The sequence below is a fragment of the Peromyscus eremicus genome, chromosome 13, assembly GCF_949786415.1.
Source record: "Peromyscus eremicus chromosome 13, PerEre_H2_v1, whole genome shotgun sequence".
NCBI classification, from domain to species: domain Eukaryota; kingdom Metazoa; phylum Chordata; class Mammalia; order Rodentia; family Cricetidae; genus Peromyscus; species Peromyscus eremicus.
Genome location: NC_081429.1, coordinates 6,468,052 through 6,488,059, shown reverse-complemented (window position 1 = coordinate 6,488,059; position 20,008 = coordinate 6,468,052). Strand labels below are relative to the sequence as shown.

General features: G+C 48.9%; 1 protein-coding gene across 1 annotated transcript in view; it reads left to right on the top strand.

Moving 5' to 3' along the window:
- The first annotated feature begins 2,668 nt into the window (after positions 1-2,668).
- Positions 2,669-20,008, top strand: part of Iqca1 (IQ motif containing with AAA domain 1) — a 130,420-nt gene continuing 113,080 nt past the window's right edge. Inside the window, exons 1-5 of the mRNA XM_059278225.1 lie at positions 2,669-3,046; positions 11,937-12,261; positions 14,385-14,504; positions 16,921-17,112; positions 18,701-18,772. Coding sequence (XP_059134208.1) covers positions 3,036-3,046; positions 11,937-12,261; positions 14,385-14,504; positions 16,921-17,112; positions 18,701-18,772 — 720 coding nt within the window. The 5' untranslated portion in view covers positions 2,669-3,035. The remainder of the gene's footprint in view (positions 3,047-11,936; positions 12,262-14,384; positions 14,505-16,920; positions 17,113-18,700; positions 18,773-20,008) is intronic.

Here is a 20,008-nt window from a genome sequence, read left to right as displayed (position 1 = left end):
AAGGCTCTGGATGGGCCAACCTGGTACCCACTGCTCTTTCCCTGGAGGTGGCATCCTTGTTTTCTGCTCAAAGGACACAGGAAGAGGAAACCCACCACAATATATCAATGAACCACAGTCAGGAAGAGTTAAGGGAGACTGGTGTGGGAGTTTAACCACACACAAATTGCTCCTGCTGCAGAGGCTGGACAGGGGCCAGCTGAACCTAAAGCAGGACGAGGAATGGGAGGTTTCCATATGCCCTTCCTTTGCCAGTGTGGCCAACACAGGTGCTCAGGAGCCTAGACTCTCGGGGACAACTCAGGGTGCGTGGGCTTTTCCTGCCAGCAGGGCAGATGTACCACCACTACCCACCCAGTCCAGTGGAACCCCATGGGGACGCCAGAAACCCCTTCTCAAAGCCCCACTGTCCTCCTTTCCTCCTTCCCTAACATTTGCCCATTTCTCAGAAATAACATGACATATCAAGGCAGGAAAATCCGACACCAGGGAACCAAGGGACAAACATCCAATGTAAGAGGTCAGCGGCTCTCAGGGCTGGCTAGGCAGCCCAAGCCCCCAGGGACACAGCCACTCCTAGACTTCCAGGGATGCCTGGTCTCTGCTCTGTCCCCTCTGACCTCTAAACTGTTGACGTGTGTTCAGAGGTCAACTACATGAAGGCAATTCACTCCATCAAAGCACTCTGCTGCCCCGTTCGGCTTTTCAGATGGCAGCAAAAACGTCTATTTGCTCCAAACACAGCAAGAAGAAACGCTGCCTTCCCAATGAGCTGGCAGGCCGATGACAAGGTGGTATCAATTACGAGAGGGTGAGGATAAGGTGGACTTCCTGCTTTGTCCCCTCAGCTGGGAGTCAGGATTCCCTGATGGCTAAGCGGCTGGGGACCCACCGATTTGCATCAGTTCCAGCTGCCTGTGCCCTCTGGCTCTCAGTTTCCACCTTGCTTAACTGCCAACAGTGAGGCGATGGCAAGTGTCACAGGACGTCATCTGAGTTAGACCCATGCTTGAGACCCTAGCACCAAACCCAAGGGAGCGCCAAGGTCTCTGCATACAGAAGGATGTGAAAGGGCTGTGTGTGTGTGTGTGTTTGTTTGTTTGTTTGTTTGTTTTGGACACAATGTGTACCTCCTTTGGCTGTCTGAACACCATCATCAAGCAGTTTGCTTTCTAAAAGAGCTCACACATGACTCCTATTAACTATATATGGCTGGCACTGCCCTCTGACAGCTGAGTCCTGACTGGGTTATTTCTTCTACCTCTGCCTGGGAATGCAGGTGAATGAAGGGAGTTTATGCAACCTCTTACGGTTGAGCTTGGGGTCCTGAGATCTCAGTTTGCATTTGTTAACATGCTAATTTACAATTTAGGTCCTGAGGGCCTTGCTATCTGACTGTTAACTGGGGTCTCCCTCTCCCTCAGGAGTTTTGCACTATTTGGCCTCTAACTCACTTGTCCCTGAGAGCCAGCTCGGCTCCTGGTGCTGTCGGTTCTCCCAGCGCACAGCAAGATTTTATTATTATTATTATTATTATTATTATTATTATTATTATTAAGTTATTTCATCTTAGAAATGTCTTGTTTCCCTGAGTTGTGTTGTATGAGTATGTGGTTTTTTTGGGGGGAGGAGGGCACACCCGCGCTCACACACACATATAGACGCTAGAATCAACATTAGGAGTCTTCCTCAACTGCTCTCTATTGCATTTTTTGAGACAGAGTCTCCCCTGAGCCTGGAGCTCACAGAACAGACTAGATTGGCTGGCAATGTGCCCCAGGGCTCCTCATGTCTCCACAGGCATCATTGGTGTGTGCCATGGCTTTTTACATGGGTGCTGGGAATCAGAACTCAGGTCTTCATATTTCTTCCCCAAGGAATTTATCAGCGGAGCCAATCTCCCTAGCCCAAAGGTCTCCATCTAACCCAGCCCCAGTCACCGTGGCTGACTCAGGCCTTTCTCAGCTTTTTCTAATCCCTTTTGAAGTAGTCTTCATTCGGTTCTCTTTCATCAAAGAGCATCTCTGAGACCCCGGATGTGTTGTCTGCCCGGCTGCTTTCTCCAGAGGGACTTTGGGAACTGGGCCGGGCATAGATCCGGTTTCCACTGCCGTTTCCAATTGGAGGTTCATGGCAGATTCCTGTAATTCCTCTGCGACTGCTACGGGGTGGGGGAGACGTTCCAGCCTCCTTTGCTGTCCCCCTCGGTAATGGTGGGGAGGGGGCCATTGATCCAGGTCTGTTGTTTCCTGCCTTGGCGCTCTCTCGCGCCACTGCCCACTGCGAGGGTTCAGGACATGCCCCTAGGGGAACTGTAGACTCTTTGTAAAGTTTGCCCGTAAATCTCAACTTTAACCGAGGATGAAGAAAGAGGAGGCAGGAAAGAAAGCCTCCCTGCGGATCGACAACAGCCCACATACACAAGGTACCTCCCCTTTATGGAGCGCCGGCCTCCTTGTGCTTGGCGGAGTGTGGGACGAAGGAGTGACTTCTGCACCCACACGAAAGATGGGAAGACTGAGGTCTGCCGTCAGCAAGGTCGGTGTCCAAGACCCTAGGCAGAGACAGGTGGGACCGTGGCCAGTAGGACCTCGAAAGCCGGACGTAGCTCCTCACTCGACTAGCTGCAGAACCTGCCCCGCCCCCAGCTCCTCACCACCCGCTGCCTTGCAGTTGCCAAGGAAACGGGGCACGCGTGAGGGCACCGCGTAGGCGTAGCGTTCCCGTTGCTAGGGCGTCCTGGAGCCGCTCTAGCGCGAGAAGGAGAAGTGAGGTTCCAGAGCCCGGCAGCAACCAGAGCGAGGGAACCCCAGTCCGAGTCTGCGCTCCCGGGAGGGTGACTGCAGGGTGATCCACTTCTCCAAGCCTTTCCCAGCCCCAAGCAACAGGCTGTACTCTGTCCCTGTCCCTCCCTCCAGAGGAACCCCCAACCCCTGGGAACCTCTGGGGGTTCCCTGACCTCTACAGTAGGTCAGCCTTCAGAGGGCGAGCAAGAGCTTCCTGGTGGGTGAAGGAAAGACAGAAAGAGGCCAGCCATGTCGAACCAGTAAGTGATGGGTTACCCGTTAGCCTCTGTGGCTTCTCCAGGGTGGCTTCTTCGTCCTCCTCTCTCCTCCTTTTAATCTTTCATCAATTTCAATATACCTCAGGATCGATTATCCCTGTCTTGTTGGCAAAGATCACTAGACTGTTTCCCTCCTTCTCCAGGGGGAGGACCTACCCCCAGGCCTCTATCACATGCCCATGGCTGACCCAGGCGGCTTTTCTGTTAGTTATGAGGGAGTTGCTTGTGAGAACCCCAGACCCTAAACATAAATTCCAGAAAGATCTGGAGGAAGCATCAGCACCCTGCTTCCCAGCCTAGTTCCCCAGGCCATTGCTGAGTGCGTCTCTCTCACCTCCTTATATACTTGGCTCTGCAGTTGGCCCATATTGTGAGCATGTGGTATGACTAACTGGAGTAAGTCCCAGGCCGCAGCCATGGTCACAAGCACTCTGCAAAGCTGTAGCTCTGAGTACCGTTTCCATATCCCAGCACAATGCAGGGCATTGGCTTAGAGCATCCATTTGTGGCAGCCGTAGACCATAGCTCTAGGCCCAGCTTCCAGGAAACCTAAGCCTGGACGATCCCAGCTCATGAGGCTTGGGGTGAGGAGTGGGGCATGGGGAGATCAGGAGAGCAGATTAAGACCTGTGGGGCTGGACGAAGGCTGTTGAACATCAGGTCTAAGCTTCCTGGAGATGAAGTAGGAACTTGACAGTGTGGACACAGGATGGTGTGTATGAGACATGGAACAAGTGTAGGTAAAAGGGCAAGCCCAGGACAGCAGGGAGATGAGCTACCAGAAAAGGAACCAAAGCCTCCCTTTGTGGGAAAATGGTGTGGGGAGGAAGGCCAGGCTCTGCTCGGTGCTGCTGGGGTGCTGTTGGGGTGAGCCGGTGGAAATCCTAGAATGGAAGCCAGATTAGTCATCATTGACAGTGATGTGATGGACTGGAAAGATCATTCTGGAGACAGGAGGGAAGCCAATGCAGTGGAGGCCTGAGAGTTTCCCCACAGAGGTGATAGGATGGTCACCCTGGCAGCGGACAGAGTCCTTAGACAGGAAAACACTTTATTTTTGTGGTGGTGAAGGAACCGAGACAGTATAGGAGGCCAGGAATGGGTGGGTGCCACCCTTGATGGTGAGAGCCAGTGGGAGTATGGGCCAGCAGACAGCTCTGGGTACTGATTTTGCAAACCGAAACTAAGTGTAGCCAAACATCTAGAGGGAAGGCAAGGCAAACAAGAGAGCTCTTCTGAGAGAAGGGCATATGGAGAGATAACACAGAAACATTGGGACCATAAACTGAGGGAGTAATGGCAGCCACTGAGGATGTGGGACTCAGAGCTAGCAGTCGGAAAGAGAGGGGTCTGGAGGCCATGTGAATAACCAGGAGGCCCCTGGAATGGCACACAGCCAGGACGGAAGGGGGACCCACATTAAAGAGCACCCCCAATACAAACACCTAAACTCCCCAACACACGGGGGGGGGGGGGGCGGGGGAGGAGAGAGCACACAGGTAGGGAAAAGCCAGATCTCTTGCAGAGCAGGAAGGTGGTTGGAGCATGCAGAAAACAGTGACCATGCACCCAGTGGGAAGTAGAGAAGGTTTCATTATCTGCCAGTGGTGGGAGATAATCCCCATTTACACACGTAGACATCCCAAGGAAACCCAGTTTATGGTCCCTCCCTAGCCATCGGTGGCAGGAAGAAATCTATTAAGCTATAGAACAGCCATGTGGTCTTTCTCAGCTCTTACCCACTGCTCTCCTGACTTCAGAGTCTGTCATGTTTCTAGGTTGTGTTCTCAACTCTGAAATCCATCATGAGCTTTTTAAACCACTAGGCAGTGTCAGGGTTGAAATACACCTAAGTTCTCCACACCATCATACCTGTGAGCCTGCCTTTCGGAGCCTTGGGGATGGGGTCCACTCCTAAGGATTCATGAATTTAAGAGGTGACATAGTCTGCCTGTACCTAGCTGTCTTGAGAGGAAGGACAGCCTGACCATTACTACACTCTCCCCTTTGGCCCCCACCTGGCCACAACCAAAGGTGCGAACCTGTGTCCACACTAAGAATTGTGTGACTGAAGGAAGCATCATCACCATGCTCAAGACAGGGCAGAAATGTCCCACGGGTCCCTTGACTGGTGGCGGGTAAGCCACACAAAGGTGTGCCCACAGCATCATAGGTGGTTTGCCATTAGACCAAAAAAGAAGTCCCGGCTTGTGCTACAACGTGAGTGAACTTGCTACACAGTATGAGTGTAGGAAGACACCCACAGAGAGTGAATTAGGACAGACTCCGTTTATAGACAGTTCCCAAGTTAAGATGGCTCAGCTTATACCCTCTCTGCTTCATGGAGGCATCAAAAGCCGTCGGAATTAAGTAGACACCGTATTGTGACTTTTGAAGGTGGATCTTCTCCTGGGCTAATGATTTATGTCTGCTTCTCTGGATGCTCGGCCTGGTCAACTCTTAATCAAGAGGGAAACTCCTACCTCTGTAGTGTGCCGTGCTACTGAGATAGGTCTTCACTGAGGATGTGTGTGTCACGTACAGCTCTGTGTGGCACTGTCTAAATAAGGCCAACTGAGGCAGTCTGGGGATTCATGGCCAAGGGATGGAAGGAGGCGGACTCGAGAGTGACTATTTGTCTGGACAGGATTCTCTTGGAGTGATGAAAACATTCTAGAACTGGACAGTGTGATGGTTGAACAGCACCATAAATATACTAGAGCCACTGTGCTACCCCATGGAAGACAGGGTTCCTGGTGGTTTGCGAAATGTGTCTCCATGACACTCTTGTTTAGCACCTTGCAGCGTCCCTCGCCTCACATTATCATCACATATGTCCCCCGTGAGCCGAAGGACCAGACACTGCAGGGAGAGTGTGTGAGCTCATACCACACCATGTCTGTGAAGGAGGCCAGCACTCTGTAGGTTGGTGTGGCTGAGGCATGGTAGTCAGGTCCCTGGCAGCCAGAGTGGTGGAGTGTGGCTACAGATACAGTGAAGGGGTCAAGGCAGGAAGCCCTAGACTCTTAAGGAACAGATCTGTCAGAAAGCGATGGAGCCATCTTTAGTGGTGAAGAAATCATGCCAAGACATGGAATCCACGTGTTCACCTAGCACTCCGTATTTCCCATCAGCCACCACCATCCCCCTAGGGTCCTTGAAAGGCACAGGTGAGGAAGAGAGAGACTTCAGCCCGGAGGGAGAACCTGTGAGGCTCCAGTCACCAGGACTGCCTTTGGCTCAATGTTCCAGCCATAGCCAGTCTGCCGTAGCCTTGAACGTTCCTTGTTGTCCTATTCCTGGCTGAAGTGGGTGCATGAAGGCATAAACTCTGTGGAGGGCACAGACCCTCCGTGAGCTAGCTGTCTAGCTGCCTCTCCCCACCACAGTACCCACTCACCCTGCCTTTCTGTTCCACTGGGGCATCTGTGGATTCCCATGCTAGAAGCCTGAGTCTGTTGGTGCATGTGGGTCCGGGTGGGGTCAAACCACCCATCCATGTTTTTAGGAGGCAGCCCCTTTATAGTGCTTGCTGCAAGGATAAGCAATTTGAAGTATAAGTTGCTGTGGTGGTTTAAATAAGAATGGTCCCCATAGGCTCATGCATTTTAATATTTGTTCCCGGTTGGTGGAACTATTTGGGAAGGATTAGGAGGTGTGGCCTTGGTGGAGGAAGTGTGTCACGGGAGGCGGGCTTTGAGGTTTCAAAAGCCCCTGTCATTCCCAGTTAGCTCCTCTACTTCCTGCTTGCTGATGAGATGTAAGCTCTTGGCTACTGTTCCAGCACCATGCCTCCCTGCCTTCCGCCACACACTCTGCCATGACAGTCATGGACTCTAATCCTCTGGAACCACGAGCCTCTTCTAAGTTGCTTTGGCCATGGTTTGTTATGGTAATAGAAAACTTACCAAGACAGTTACCCTTCATCTTTCACTGTTTATTCCATCCCCACATTAAAATTATGATATTTACTCTGTTTATTATTCCTGGGTTCTTGTCCATATTAAATTTGTATACACCAGCCTCCAGACTTCGCTGTTTTTATGTTTTATGTCTTTGAGCAGGAGCAGATCTTGCCTTCTGTTTGTTCTTGACTTCTGCACTCTGAAATATTTTTCAGCTAGATCTGTGTAGCCCCCACCCCACCCCAGTATTCTTTAATGCCCTTTATTTGAACTGGGATAGAGCTGGGACTTCTATTTTTTTCTCAGCCCTTCCTTTATGTAGGGGTTGTGTGAGCCTTGCAACCTTGCTGTTTTAATCAATGCCATTTACTGTTACTGATTTCCTTGCATTTGGCAGCTAAGCCATTTATAAACAGCAGTGTTAAAAGTCCTTTTTTTTTTTGGTCAATCCCTTCTTCCTCGTTTACTCCGAATTTCCAGGGTCATGTTGCTTGTGTTTCCCTGGTGAGGATGCAGTGGTCCCTAGATCCAGCATCCTGTGGCAGCCATCATTTTAGTGTGCACAGTGCGTCTTTGCTCAGGAATGGGCTGTCTGTCAGTTTGCCAAGTATTTTCTCAAATGCCCATATCTACCCTGTGGTTTTGACATTCTAGGGCTGTAAGTGGGTGCTCCTGCATGCTTAGCCGCAGTCATTCCTAGATTCCCCCTGCCTTGGTTAGAGATGCTTTTCTTCTGGCTGTGTTTGGTTTGCTGAATGGAGTTTCGGATCCGAGTCCTGATCGAAATCAGCCTGTGCTCTTCTCCTGTCCCCATGTCTGTTGGCTGAGGCCCCAAGCCCTAGTTTGTCCCCAAAGTAAATCCTACGACATTTCTATGTTTGATGCTACCAGCTGTGGGGCCTGCTGGTGTGCTTGGCCTGTGTTCTCTCTGGCCAGTGACCGTCTTAAGATGTGTTCCTCTCGGATTCCGGGAGTCTAGGCTTTGGCGACATGACCTCCTTCTCACTTTACACCCTTCGTGACGTTGCGTTCTCCAGGCAGATGGCCAGCCACAGCTGCCTCTGTCCAGGTCTGACATCATCTTTGACTTGCTCATCTTTCTCCTGTCCTCCCCTGTTGCTTATCTTTCTGAGGTGTGAACACACAGATGCAGAAAGTCAGGCATCTGAGGTGTGAACACACAGATGCAGAAAGTCAGGCATCTGAGGTGTGAACACACAGATGCAGCAAGTCAGGCACACCTGTGCTTTGAGCACATGCACGGTTGCTTCTGTGGGTCTCACTCTTCCGTGGACAGTCATTGTCTCTGGTCAGTGATACCTACCATTAACCACTAAGTAGTCGGGAGTGGAGTGTCCTGCAGTAGCCATAGCTCAGACTTCCTGAGGATCCTGTTCTCTTCCGTGAGAAGCTACCTAGCTCTTTCACTAGCAGAGCCCTCTAATTGTTGTTGAATTTTTGGAAGTGTGGTGCTTGCACACACTGTGGATGGAGTGGCGGATGCCTGACTTAGCATCCTAACTCAGTGGGATGGAGTGGCAGATACCTGCCTCAGCATCCTAACTCAGTGGGATGGGGTGGCAGATGCCTGCCTCAGCATCCTAACTCAGTGGGATGGGGTGGTGGATGCCTGACTCAGCATCCTAACTCAGTGGGATGGAGTGGCAGATGCCTGACTCAGCATCCTAACTCAGTGGGATGGGGTGGTGGATGCCTGACTCAGCATCCTAACTCAGTGGGATGGAGTGGCAGATGCCTGCCTCAGCATCCCAATTCAGTGGGATGGGGTGGCGGATGCCTGCCTCAGCATCCTAACTCAGTCGGGTGGGAAGGAGGAAAAACTCTGCTTTGGGATTCGCACAGTCTTTGCTTCTCATAGTAACCCTGTGTCTTGCCCCTAACTGCTCACGCTTGCTTTCCTCCTGACAATTGGGAACCGTAAAGCTTAAAAGGCCAACAATGAACCCTAAGGCCAGAACACCACCACATGGTGTGTCCTCAACACCTGTGACTTGAGCTTCTGAATGCTCTGGCTTCCTCGTCTCTAAACCAGGAAAATGATTTACCTACATCTGAAGGGTATTGTGAGGATGGCATGCACTATTATATGGATAGCTCTCAGAAGTGTGGCTGAAGGGGTATATAATAAGTAACCGCCTCTATCACCATTAACTCACCACCACCATCATCACAGCCATCATCATATGATCATGACCATCATTATCACCATCACCATCATCAACCACTATCACCGCCATCACCATCATTAACCACCATGACCACCATCATCATTACAATCATTACCATACTCACCATCATCAACCACTATCACCGCCATCACCATCATTAACCACTATGACCACCATCATCATTACCACTATCGTCACCACACTCATCGCCGTCACCATCATACCACCATAACCATGGCCACATGACCCTGAAAATCTTCTCACATCAGGAGCCGCATCTATCATCGGGACAGTTAGACGAATGCAGCACTGGCATCCGGGCATCAGCCAGGGGCCACTGCAGTTTATCAGCACAGCGGACTGCAGAGCAACAATTCTGAGGAATGGGTTTGTGGGGGGCAGGAGGTGTCAGGGAAATCTAAAGGTGGAGCTTATTGCTGACATGAGGATGCCATCAAAACAAGGTGGCTGAGTATGAGTACTCTCCCCCAGTGCTCCCTCAGTTGCTTGTTGAGTGACAGCAAAGGACTTGAAAGGCTGTGAACTCACGGGGAGAAAGAGCACCTGAGTACCTGCCGAGAACCATCGGGCACCCTGAAGAGGGAGAGATGGGCTCGAGGTGTGAAGAAGTCGGGGAGCTGGACCCAAAGCCAGAGCTCCCCTGCAAGGGGGATGGATGCCCTGGAGCTTCTGAGGGTCTAGAAGAGCTTTGACTGTAGAGCAGTATCAGGTCAGGTCACCCCCAATCCCATGTCTCACACCCCAGGGAGCAGGTGGCTAAGCAGCTCCAGGTCCAGCAGAAAATGACACATGCAAACAGGTAGTTGGACACCAGGCACGAGGACACCTGGAAAGTGTCCAGGCTGGAGCCATAAGGGTGTCCAAGTCCTCAAGCTCTGGCTTCTAGGAGTCAAGGAACAGGACATTCATCCTTTCCAGAGCAGCCTCCGCCCAGACACCCTTGATATCTAGCTGATTTCAGCCTTAGCTCTTAAGTGTCAAAAGCAAAAATTTGGGATAGGGAAATCTCTCCTGCAATTATTTCAATCTGAACAGGCATATTGGGCAAATCTAAAGCTAGAACTATCAATAGAGAAGACAGAAAGGGGATGGTATGGTGCCTTTGGTGAATGATGTCCCCAGCTTTCAGCTGCCCCCATCCCACCCCAGGAGTGCATGGAACAGTCTGCATTTCATACACCCATTCAACAAGCTTCTTGTTGTATATACTCCACCCAGTAGAGTGGGGCAAGAGACCCCAGCAGGCACAGACCCCATCAGACCCTCACTTCTCATACGCTGTTATGATTCTGAGTGCAGCAACTGTTGGCTTTAGCTGTGATTCATCCACACTGTCTCACATCTGTGTGAAACCGTCTCTTTGGTGACTGACTGCAGTTATTCACGTCTCATTGGTGGGCTATCTCTAGACCTTTGCTATTTTCTTAAATAATGTTTTGTTTTATGTGTGTTAGTGTTTTGTCTTCATGTATGTGTGTCTGTGGACCACCTGTATGCCATGCCTGCTGAGGACAGAAATGGGCATTAAATCCCCTGGAACTGGCGTTGTAGAAGGCTGTGAGCTGTTGTGTGGGTGCTGGAACTGAACCCAGGTCCTCTGTAAGAGCAACTAATATTCTTAACCACTGAGCCATCAGCCTCAGACTTCCACTATTATTGTGTCTTAAAATACTGGAGCTGGAGGGATAGCTCACCCTGTAAACTGTGTGCCTTGCAAGCATTCAGACCTGAATTTATTAAAAATAAGAAAAAAAGGCTGTGCATGATGACACACTCTTCTATTTCCAGCACTCGGGAGGTAGAAAAAGGGGGAGTCCCTGGGACCCACTGGCCAGCCACTCTAGACTACAGGATGAATACCAAGGCCAGTGAGACTTCATCTCAAGAAGCAAGGCTTTTGTCTCCTGAGAATGACATAGTGGTTGACCTTTGGCCTCCACACACCAGAACACACACACACACACACACACACACACACACACACACACACACACACACACACCAAGATTCTAAAGGGCTAGGGATATATTTCAGTGGTAAAGTATTCACCTAGCATGCCCGAAGTCCTGAATTCATTCCCCAGTGTAGAAAAAAATTATACTGCTACAATCATACTTGATACGTAGTCATAAAATTTTATCTACAAAGTCTGCACAGGTCTAACTTTACAAGGCAACGTGGAATTACTTTCCAAAATGGTAGTTTCAATACATACTCCATCATACATCATACATACATATATACATTTAAATCAGTTAAAATCAGTTAATTGTTCTGGATACACATAAATTTATTATTTAAATTAGTGTAGTAACACTGGGTTCACAGACATGCTGAAGAACAGTTATATTATTTATAAAGAGGCTTTTAAAAATTATTTACTAATCATAGCAATGGTTGTAGGGAAACAGACAAAACACTGTAAGTTGTCTAGAGAACCTTCCAGTGCCGTGCGGTAGTGGCGCATGCCTTTAATCCCAGCACTCAGGAGGCAGAGGGAGGCAGATCTCTGTAAGTTCGAGGCCAGCCTGGGCTACAGAGTGAGTTCCAGGACAGGCTCCAAAGCTCCAAAGAGAAACCCTGTCTCGAAAAACCGAAAAAAAAAAAAAAAAAAAAAAGAACCTTCCAGCCACTCACTGTGTTCAGAACTCACGCCTGCCTGTGTGTTCTGTTTTAGGATGCCAGGTGGCCAATATTGGGTGCCCAGTGGGATCAAGTGCATACATGAGGTTATCTAAACTCTGTGTCTTCCTCCAGAATGTACAATAAAATGTGGCACCAGACCCAGGAAGCCCTCAATACTCTGCTTGACAAAGAGTCTGAGAAGATGACCGAGCCTCAGAGAAACAAGGTCATAGTCTTCCAGATGTTAGCCACCTTCTACATAAAGTATGTGCAGATCTTCAGGAACATGGAGAATGTCTATGACCAGATAGTCCATCCGCAGAAACGCGTGCTGATTCGCAAGATCCTGGATGGAGTGATGGGTCGCGTTCTGGAACTGAAGAACGAGATGGTGGAGTTGGAAATGACAGAGTTCCATTATTTTGACGACATCTTACAGGACCTGAAGTTGGCTCCCGTAAGTGTTTTTTGTCATTGTTTCCTCGTTAGGCTTTTTTTTTTTTTTTTTTTAAATAAGGCACTTGAGGCTGTGTCCACTGTCTGCAGATTCCTAGCCGTGGTGACATGTGATGACCTTGTTGAATTAAAAGCCTGAACGTTCTCTTTGCTTAAACCTCACTATCATGAAGAAGGCGTTGGGTGCTTCCTTGTCTGTGTAGACCAGTTTTTGCACCGTCCGTGGGTCTGTTTGACACTGAAGTCCTGTTATCACAGAGATGCCATTATGTCAAGATGGTTGAAATGGAGTTGACTGACCCTCTCACAAATACTCCATAGCCCAAAGTCTCCCATTTTCTCTGGGCCATGCCCCCAAATCTCTGGGTCCATGATGTCCTTCTGCCTTCTACTACCCCATCGTCACTTAGATGATAGTCTTGGATGGCCTGGACCTTGTGCCCAGCTCAATGACTCTCTTCCTTTGCTTTGGGTCAGTACTGACCAGAAGGTTTATAGCTATGGCCTTTGTTCCTTAGGTACTGCAGAAGAAGGCATCCCTCCTTATTGCCCAGGAAGCCTCCCTCTGCCTCCTGGTAACCTCGGTATCTCCTATGGTCACTCAGACCCTGCCACTGAACATTTTCCCCCTTGCTGACAGACATTTGCCTGAGGTTTCTCTAATATCCTGGGTGCACAGACTTTCAAGGACCACTAGACACCTCATTTCTTCCAGCAATAGGCCCTGTGAGCTCACCCTCAATTTTGAAAGGGTGATTCCCTCAGGTAAAGTTAAAAAGACAAAATGTCTTTACATGGGACTTAAGGCTTCTTCACTTTGAAAATAGTTTGATTTTTGGAAATACCATTCCTTTTTCTGGGGAAGATTCTTCTAGCATTGTTATCTGATGGCATCAGAATAGACTAATGAAAGTAGCTGGAAAGAGTGGAGACATTCCAGAATTTGCATGTGCATTTCCTGCATTTCTAAGAACAAAAGTGAACCACCAGATTCAGTCAGGTGTGCTTGGCTCACCCGGGTGAAAAGAGGAAGAACAGCCTGGGCCAAATGTGGAATCGCTGTTTATTGAATTATAGTCCTAAATTGAATTAGTAAGGTGACATTCAATGTCTGAATCTAATTTCAAGGCTGTTAAATGGTTACAGTCTAAAGAGGTTTGGGGACTCACATGCTGGCCTCCCTCCACTTTCCCTGCTATTCACACTGCTCCAAACTTCAACTGTTCACCTTCCTTACAACTAGGAAATGTTGCTGCTGTGAGAAGCCAATTATGCCCAGGAAAGAGAGGGGTGACGGGAACAGACATCGCTCAGGAAGTCTATGCTATAGGATGACATCAACAGTGTTTTCCACCAGCCCTGGAACTGGTGGACAAGCCATATGATGTCTTTGACATGCAGGGGTCAGAACACTGGGTCAGCAGTAGCATCTGGGTTCCGTGAACAGTGTCCTGGCAAAGAAGCGAGCCTTGGGAATGTCCCTGCCTTTGGACCATTCCAGCCAGCATCCTCTGCACTTGGCCACTACGGCCAATCTCTCACAAAGTCCACGCTCCTTGCTGTTTTTCTGGCCAGCCCCCAGCGGTTTGTATGGTAGGACTTAAGTTCTCACCCCAGAGATTGGGACACCAGAGGAGCTGTGCCAGTCAGAACTTCCCTGAGAGAATCTGAAGCCAGATAATGATGGTATCTGTGTCTCTGTGATGAACTGTCCTCCCAAGGTGGTCCTCAGTCAGCTGTGAAGAATGGAGCAAATAAAGCTAGAGCCAGAGGAAAGATGGGGAGGAATAGCAGGACATCTTCATCCCACCCCTGCCCTTGGTCCTATGAGTTACTCAAAATGCTTCCGTATGTGACGAATGGGGCTTGAACTCACATCTTCATGCTGTGCAGCAAGCACTCTTAGCCACTGAACCTTCTCTCTACCCCACCCCCCATCACCCACCCTTCACCCCTCATCCCCTCACCCCCATCCGCCCATCTCCCATCCCCTCATCCCCCCATCCCCTACTCCCCACCCCCACAAGCAAGTCTCCATGATTTGCTCATCCTGCAGTGATTCTAGGTGGATTTGAGTCCTGGGACCCTGACAGAATGGTCTTACACTTACTCTTTCTTCTTCAGCAACAGTTGGACGTCCCCATACCCAGGTATTTTTTGAAGGAGAGGTTAGAAGTCATAAAAGGAAGAGAGAAGATCCTCGCCCGCATCTTAAATGAATGTGGATTGAACCTTCCTGATGTGGTTTGTACCATTCTAACAAATGTCTTTCACGGTCTGTGTAACCTCCTCCTCCTCCAGCCCCGACTGTCTGGGGAACATTCACCTTATTCTCAAGTAGAGAAAAGAGTTTCCCCTCCCCGCTTGCTCTATGAGGCCTATAAGAGATTGTGTAACTTTGGGGTGGTTGTTAGTGATTTGTTATAATTACTTTATATAAAATAAAAATCAAATGATAATGCTTCGTGGGTTACATCGGGAGCCATAAGACTGAGCCAATCACCAGCTGCATTTGCTTTTTCGTCTCTAATTCACCAGGTAAAGTCAGGAACTAAACCTACCAAGTTCAGAATTCACAAACTCAAAACCTACTGTGTGTTCTCAGTCGCTCCCTGGCCTTTTATGAGTTCTAACTGAGTGACATTTGAATCATCTAGAAGGACTGTTACTGGGAAAAGAAAGCCTTTAAGAAACCCTCAGAAAGGGCCTGGGAGACGGTTCAGTGAGTAAAGAGTTCTCTTCACAAGCATGAGGCCCTGAGTTCAAACCCCCAGAGCCCTTGTAAAGCTGGCTGTGGCAGCAAAAGTGCCCCTACCCCTGCGGGAGCACTCTCCCATAATGTCCCTCTACACTGGTACAGCTTCCCCCTCGCTTCCAGGACAACGGTAGCCTCACTCTGATCCCATTCAGGTCTTCATGGCCTCTAAAGACTCCCTAACAGCCTTGCTTATGTACGTGTGCATAAATGGCACACACCAATCACCTAGACCTGTTGCTACATACCCCACCTGAGGCCCCACAGTCTGCAGCATGAACCCACATTTTTTTCTGTTTTAATGATGTTCATCATGGTTGGATGTGTGTGTGTGTGTGTGTGTGTGTGTGTGTGTGTGTATGTGTGTGTGTGTGTGTTTCATGTGTATACAAGTGCATGTGCGTGAGCTTGTGTGTTGAGTGTGTTTCTCAACCATTCTCCACCTTACTTTTTGATACAAGGCCTCTCACCCGACCTGGACCTCACTGATTCAGGTAGACTGGTTGGCCACTTAGTGTCATGGATCCCCTTGGCTATGCTCCAGATGCAACCCCAGCACTGGGATTCCTGACACACACTGTCACACCCAGCTTTTTAGCTGAGTACTGGAAATTCAAACTCAGTTCCTCAGCCTTGAGAGAGACTGAGTCACCTCCCCAGCCCCTACCTTTTCACACATAGAAGTAAACAGTTCTGAATGGTTTAACATCCTAGTCACTGCCGTCTACAGCTGACCTCAGCCTCTTACTTGTAGTACATTTATGTCCTCATCTCAGAGACATCGTTTCCATTGCTATTTTCCCATTAAGCAAATGATGGAATCTCCAGCATTAATCAATATGTCTGACTGACATTTCTGGTCATCTCAGGTCTAATTTGCTATGGAACTAAACTTTTGGTGTGTCAGTTAGCTTTCTGTTTGGAAGGTAGCGGTCTGGTCCGTGGTGGCTAACCTTGGTTATTAACTTATCACACCTGGGAAGAGGGAACCTCAACTGAGAAATTGCTTCCATCAGATTGGTCTGTGGACACGTCTATGAGGACTTTCTTTTTACAAAGGATTTTTGTTTTGGCTTGGTTTTTGAGAATTTTGTGCATGAGCCCTGTGTTTACACCACTCCCCACAAACTCTTCCTGGGACTCCCCACTCCTTCCAAATTCATGGTCTCTTCTTTAATTACCATTGTTGCATGTATATACAGAGACATTATATATGTTATATGTAATTGTATATAGTTATATAATGTATATATATAACATATATTTATAGTTCATTATAAAATAATGAATGTGTGTATATACAGTTATATATGTTATACATGATGAATACGTTACATATAAATACATTCACACACACATCTATAACCTACTAAGTCCATTTAACATTGCTCATGTGTACATGTGTCCTGAAATGACCACTTGAGATCGGACATCCTATTTGGGAACTTATCCCTGGAAGAAACTAATTCTCCCTCTCTTCATTTTAATGTGGGACATTTCCTTGATTGTTAGCTGTAGGAGATCCCAGCCCACTGTGGGTGGCACCATCCCTCAGCAGGTGGGCCGAGGCTATCCAGACCGGTAGCTAAAGGTGAGCTGGAAGCAAGCCGGTAAGCAGCAGGGCTCTGTGGTGTTTGCTTCATGCTTCTGACCTCAACTCCTGCCCTGGCTTCCCTTGACGATGAAGTGAAATAAGCCCTTTCCTCTCCAAGTTGGTTGTGGTCATGGTTTTTATCACAACAGAAAGGCAATCTAGAACACAGTCCTTAAGTCAGGATCACAATCTACAGTTGCTACAGTATAGTACGCAGTTGGCAGCAAGTGCCTTTACTTGCTAAGCCGTCTTGCTAGTCTAGTTCAACATGTATAAATAGTGATTTGCCTGATTTTTTTTTATTTTTGTAGAAATTCGCCGTAAAGAGCCTAGCATTGGAAGAGGCTGTCAAAATGATCCAGATTGCTGAGCGAGCAAGGCAGGGCCGCCTCAGGGCCATGTTCATGAAGCAGATCTTCCTCCAGGAGTGCAGAGCCAAGGAGATCAAGCTGCTGGGCCAGAGACTAGCAGACACCAGCCTGGCAGCACTGCAGATTCAGAAAGTACGGACGTGGGGGCGCTTCTGGATTTGAGGGGCAGGCAACACGTTCCAGCCTGTGGCTGAGCTCTGAAATTCAAAACCCAGAGCCCTACCTATAGGAAAGCTGTGTTGAGTTAGTAAACCCCACAAAGATTTATTGGCTTACCCTGGAGAAGCATCGTCTTGTTTTTATTTTGTTTGTTGTAAACTTGGAAGTTAAAGATGCAGAACACTGTGTTCAAAGACTTCCAAAAGGGCACCGATAATTGTTGGAAAGAATGTTGCTAGACTCTAGCAAGGATGTAAACCCACAATGAAGGTTTTAAAAAACTGCATCCATGCAGAGACAATTGGGGAGATGCCAGGAGCAACTCCTGGGGCCTTGAAGACAAGCTCGCCACTTAGCACATTCCAGCCACCAGCCTAAGGGCCAGAACCTGGTATTCCTTCTAGAGGGGCTCCAGGGACTGATTTTTTTCCCTCTTAAATAGTCTTACAGTGTGCCTTGTCTTTTTCCTAGTGGAGGGCAAGGTTGCTTGTGAGAAGATGAAAACTACCGCCATGTGGCACAAATCCGAATTAAATTAAAAAGAGAATAAGTATAGGGAGCCTGAGTATGCAGGACATTATCCTCAGCTGTGTCTGGGTAGTCGTGAGAGAGGACGTGAGAAGGACAGGCAGATCCCTTTCTTTCTATCTCTGGCCTCTGCACCCTAAGCTAAGCTTTAGTTTTACAGTTTTTGGAAGCATCTGAGCTGTTCAAGTTACATTGGAAGGTTTTAATTGTAAAACAATGAAGTGCTATCTTTAGGTACAGCTTCATTCTTCTGACTTCTAGAAGTTTCTCTTGAAGAATCCCAAGTAAGATTCAAAGACATCTATGAGTCATTTCTGTAATTACCCTTCTTTAAAACTATTGTCTGTGGGGGCTGTAGAGATGGCTCAGTGGCTAAAAGCATTGGCCGCTCTTCTAGTGGACGTGGGTTCAATTCCCAAGCACCTACATGGTGGCTCACAACCGTGTGTAACTTCAGTTCCAGGGGATCTGATGGGCTCTTTTGGCCTCTGTGGCTGTTAGTACCCATCCATGTATTGCACAGACATACATGTAGGTGAAACACTTGTACACATAACATAAAATAAAAATTTAGGAAAGCTGTTGCCTCGCTCACCCAGCCTTGATAAGAGGGTTTGTGCCTAATCTTATTGTAACTCGCTATGCCAAGTTTGGTTGATACCCCATGAGATCTGCTCTTTCTGACGGGAAACAGAGGAGCAATGGACCTGGGGGAAGATGGGAGGTGTTGGGGGGCAGGGACTGGGAGGAGTGGAGGAAGGGGAGGGATGCCATTGGGATGTATTGTATGAGAGAAGAATAAATAACAAGAAAAAGGGTAAAAGGAAGGAGGGAAGGAAGGAAGGAAGGAAGGAAGGAAGGAAGGAAGGAAGGAAGGAAGAAGAAAAGAAAGCTGTTGCCTATTATCCCAACGTTTAAAAAATAATCGTAGTGGCACCCACAAGTGCTGGCTAGAGTTGGTCGTCACAATGCTTGGGCTAGGCAGTTTCTACAGGAGAACTTTGGATGGGAGTAACGATGCATTTGTTCGCAGGTTTGGCGAGGTTTCCATCAAAGCAAGAAAACAGTGAAGGAGAGGGAAGAGGAGATGGTATTCCTGGGGATGGTAAGTTCGCTCCTTAAAGAGCAGATTCTGCCGGATGTACATCTTCTCTAGTGAGTGTTTGTGGAAAGAAAGGAAAACAGAACTGGTGACTGACATGCCTCTGCGAGATGCAGAGAACTCCAGACAGGAGGCAGGCGGTTGAATCGGGAGTCCCCCACCCCTGCCCAGTGCCGGCAGAGCCCCTGGCTTCATGAGTGTCTTCCTGGTGAGAATGGAACAGCTTTGGTCCAGCTGGCACTGGAGGGTCCGTTTCCACAGATGAGTAAGTCATGGGTGTATCGCAGTGTAGCTGTGTCAACACAAAACAGTAGCGTAGGCAACCATCTGTCCTGTGGCACAGAATCAAGAACCTGGCACAGCGTAGTTCTCTGCCTAGGGTGTCACATGGATACTGTTGTGCAAGCTGGGGCTTAGGGATCTCATCTGAGGCTCAGGTGGGAAAGGATCTGCCTCCAAGGTCACGTGGCTGTTGGCAGCGCCCCACTCCTGGTGGGCAGTCAGACCAAGAACATCAGTTCTTCGCCAGCTCTCAGTGGAAACAGGCCAGCACCTGGTCTGATGGACCCTGGAATCTCCCATGTGGCAGCTTGCTTTCCCAGAGACAGCAGGGAAAGAAGGTACACTCATGGTATGCAGACCTTCGACATTGCCGTGTTGTTAGTTAAAAGTGAGTGACAGGTTCCCACAGAGGAGTTACAGCAGGTTGTAGGGACCAGAATCCCCTTAGAGTCTGGGGCAATGGGTCCTCAGTACATTCTGTGCATGGGGCATGGTGCTTCTGAACAGGGCTCATGTGTCCTGATCAGAGCCCATGCCCCCCAGGGCAGCCCACTTCTTCGTTTTCAGATCCCTCTCTTCCTCAACTGAAACCATCCCCCTTCCCCCACCCCCACCCGGGTCCTGCTGTCGAAGCTCAGGAGACCTCGTGCGTCCTTTACACATGACATCCCTTCAGAGCCCAGGAAATCAGCTCTGTAGCACTGGCATCACCAGGGATGTGCTCATTCCTGGGGGGCCCTCATTTGTTTGTCAGGCTCGGTTTCCATTAAAGGAATTTTAACGGAGAATCCTAGAATCCCAGCACGTCCTACAGCACCAGCTTCGGGTGTATCCCACGCAGCTAGCCACATTGCTGGGGGCCCCATTGGTGTCCTCAGATAAAAACACATCGACAGCAGTGTTGGCAAGGACTGGGTATGTGAAAAGAACTAGCTGCCTGTGGAGCTCTGGTGAGGC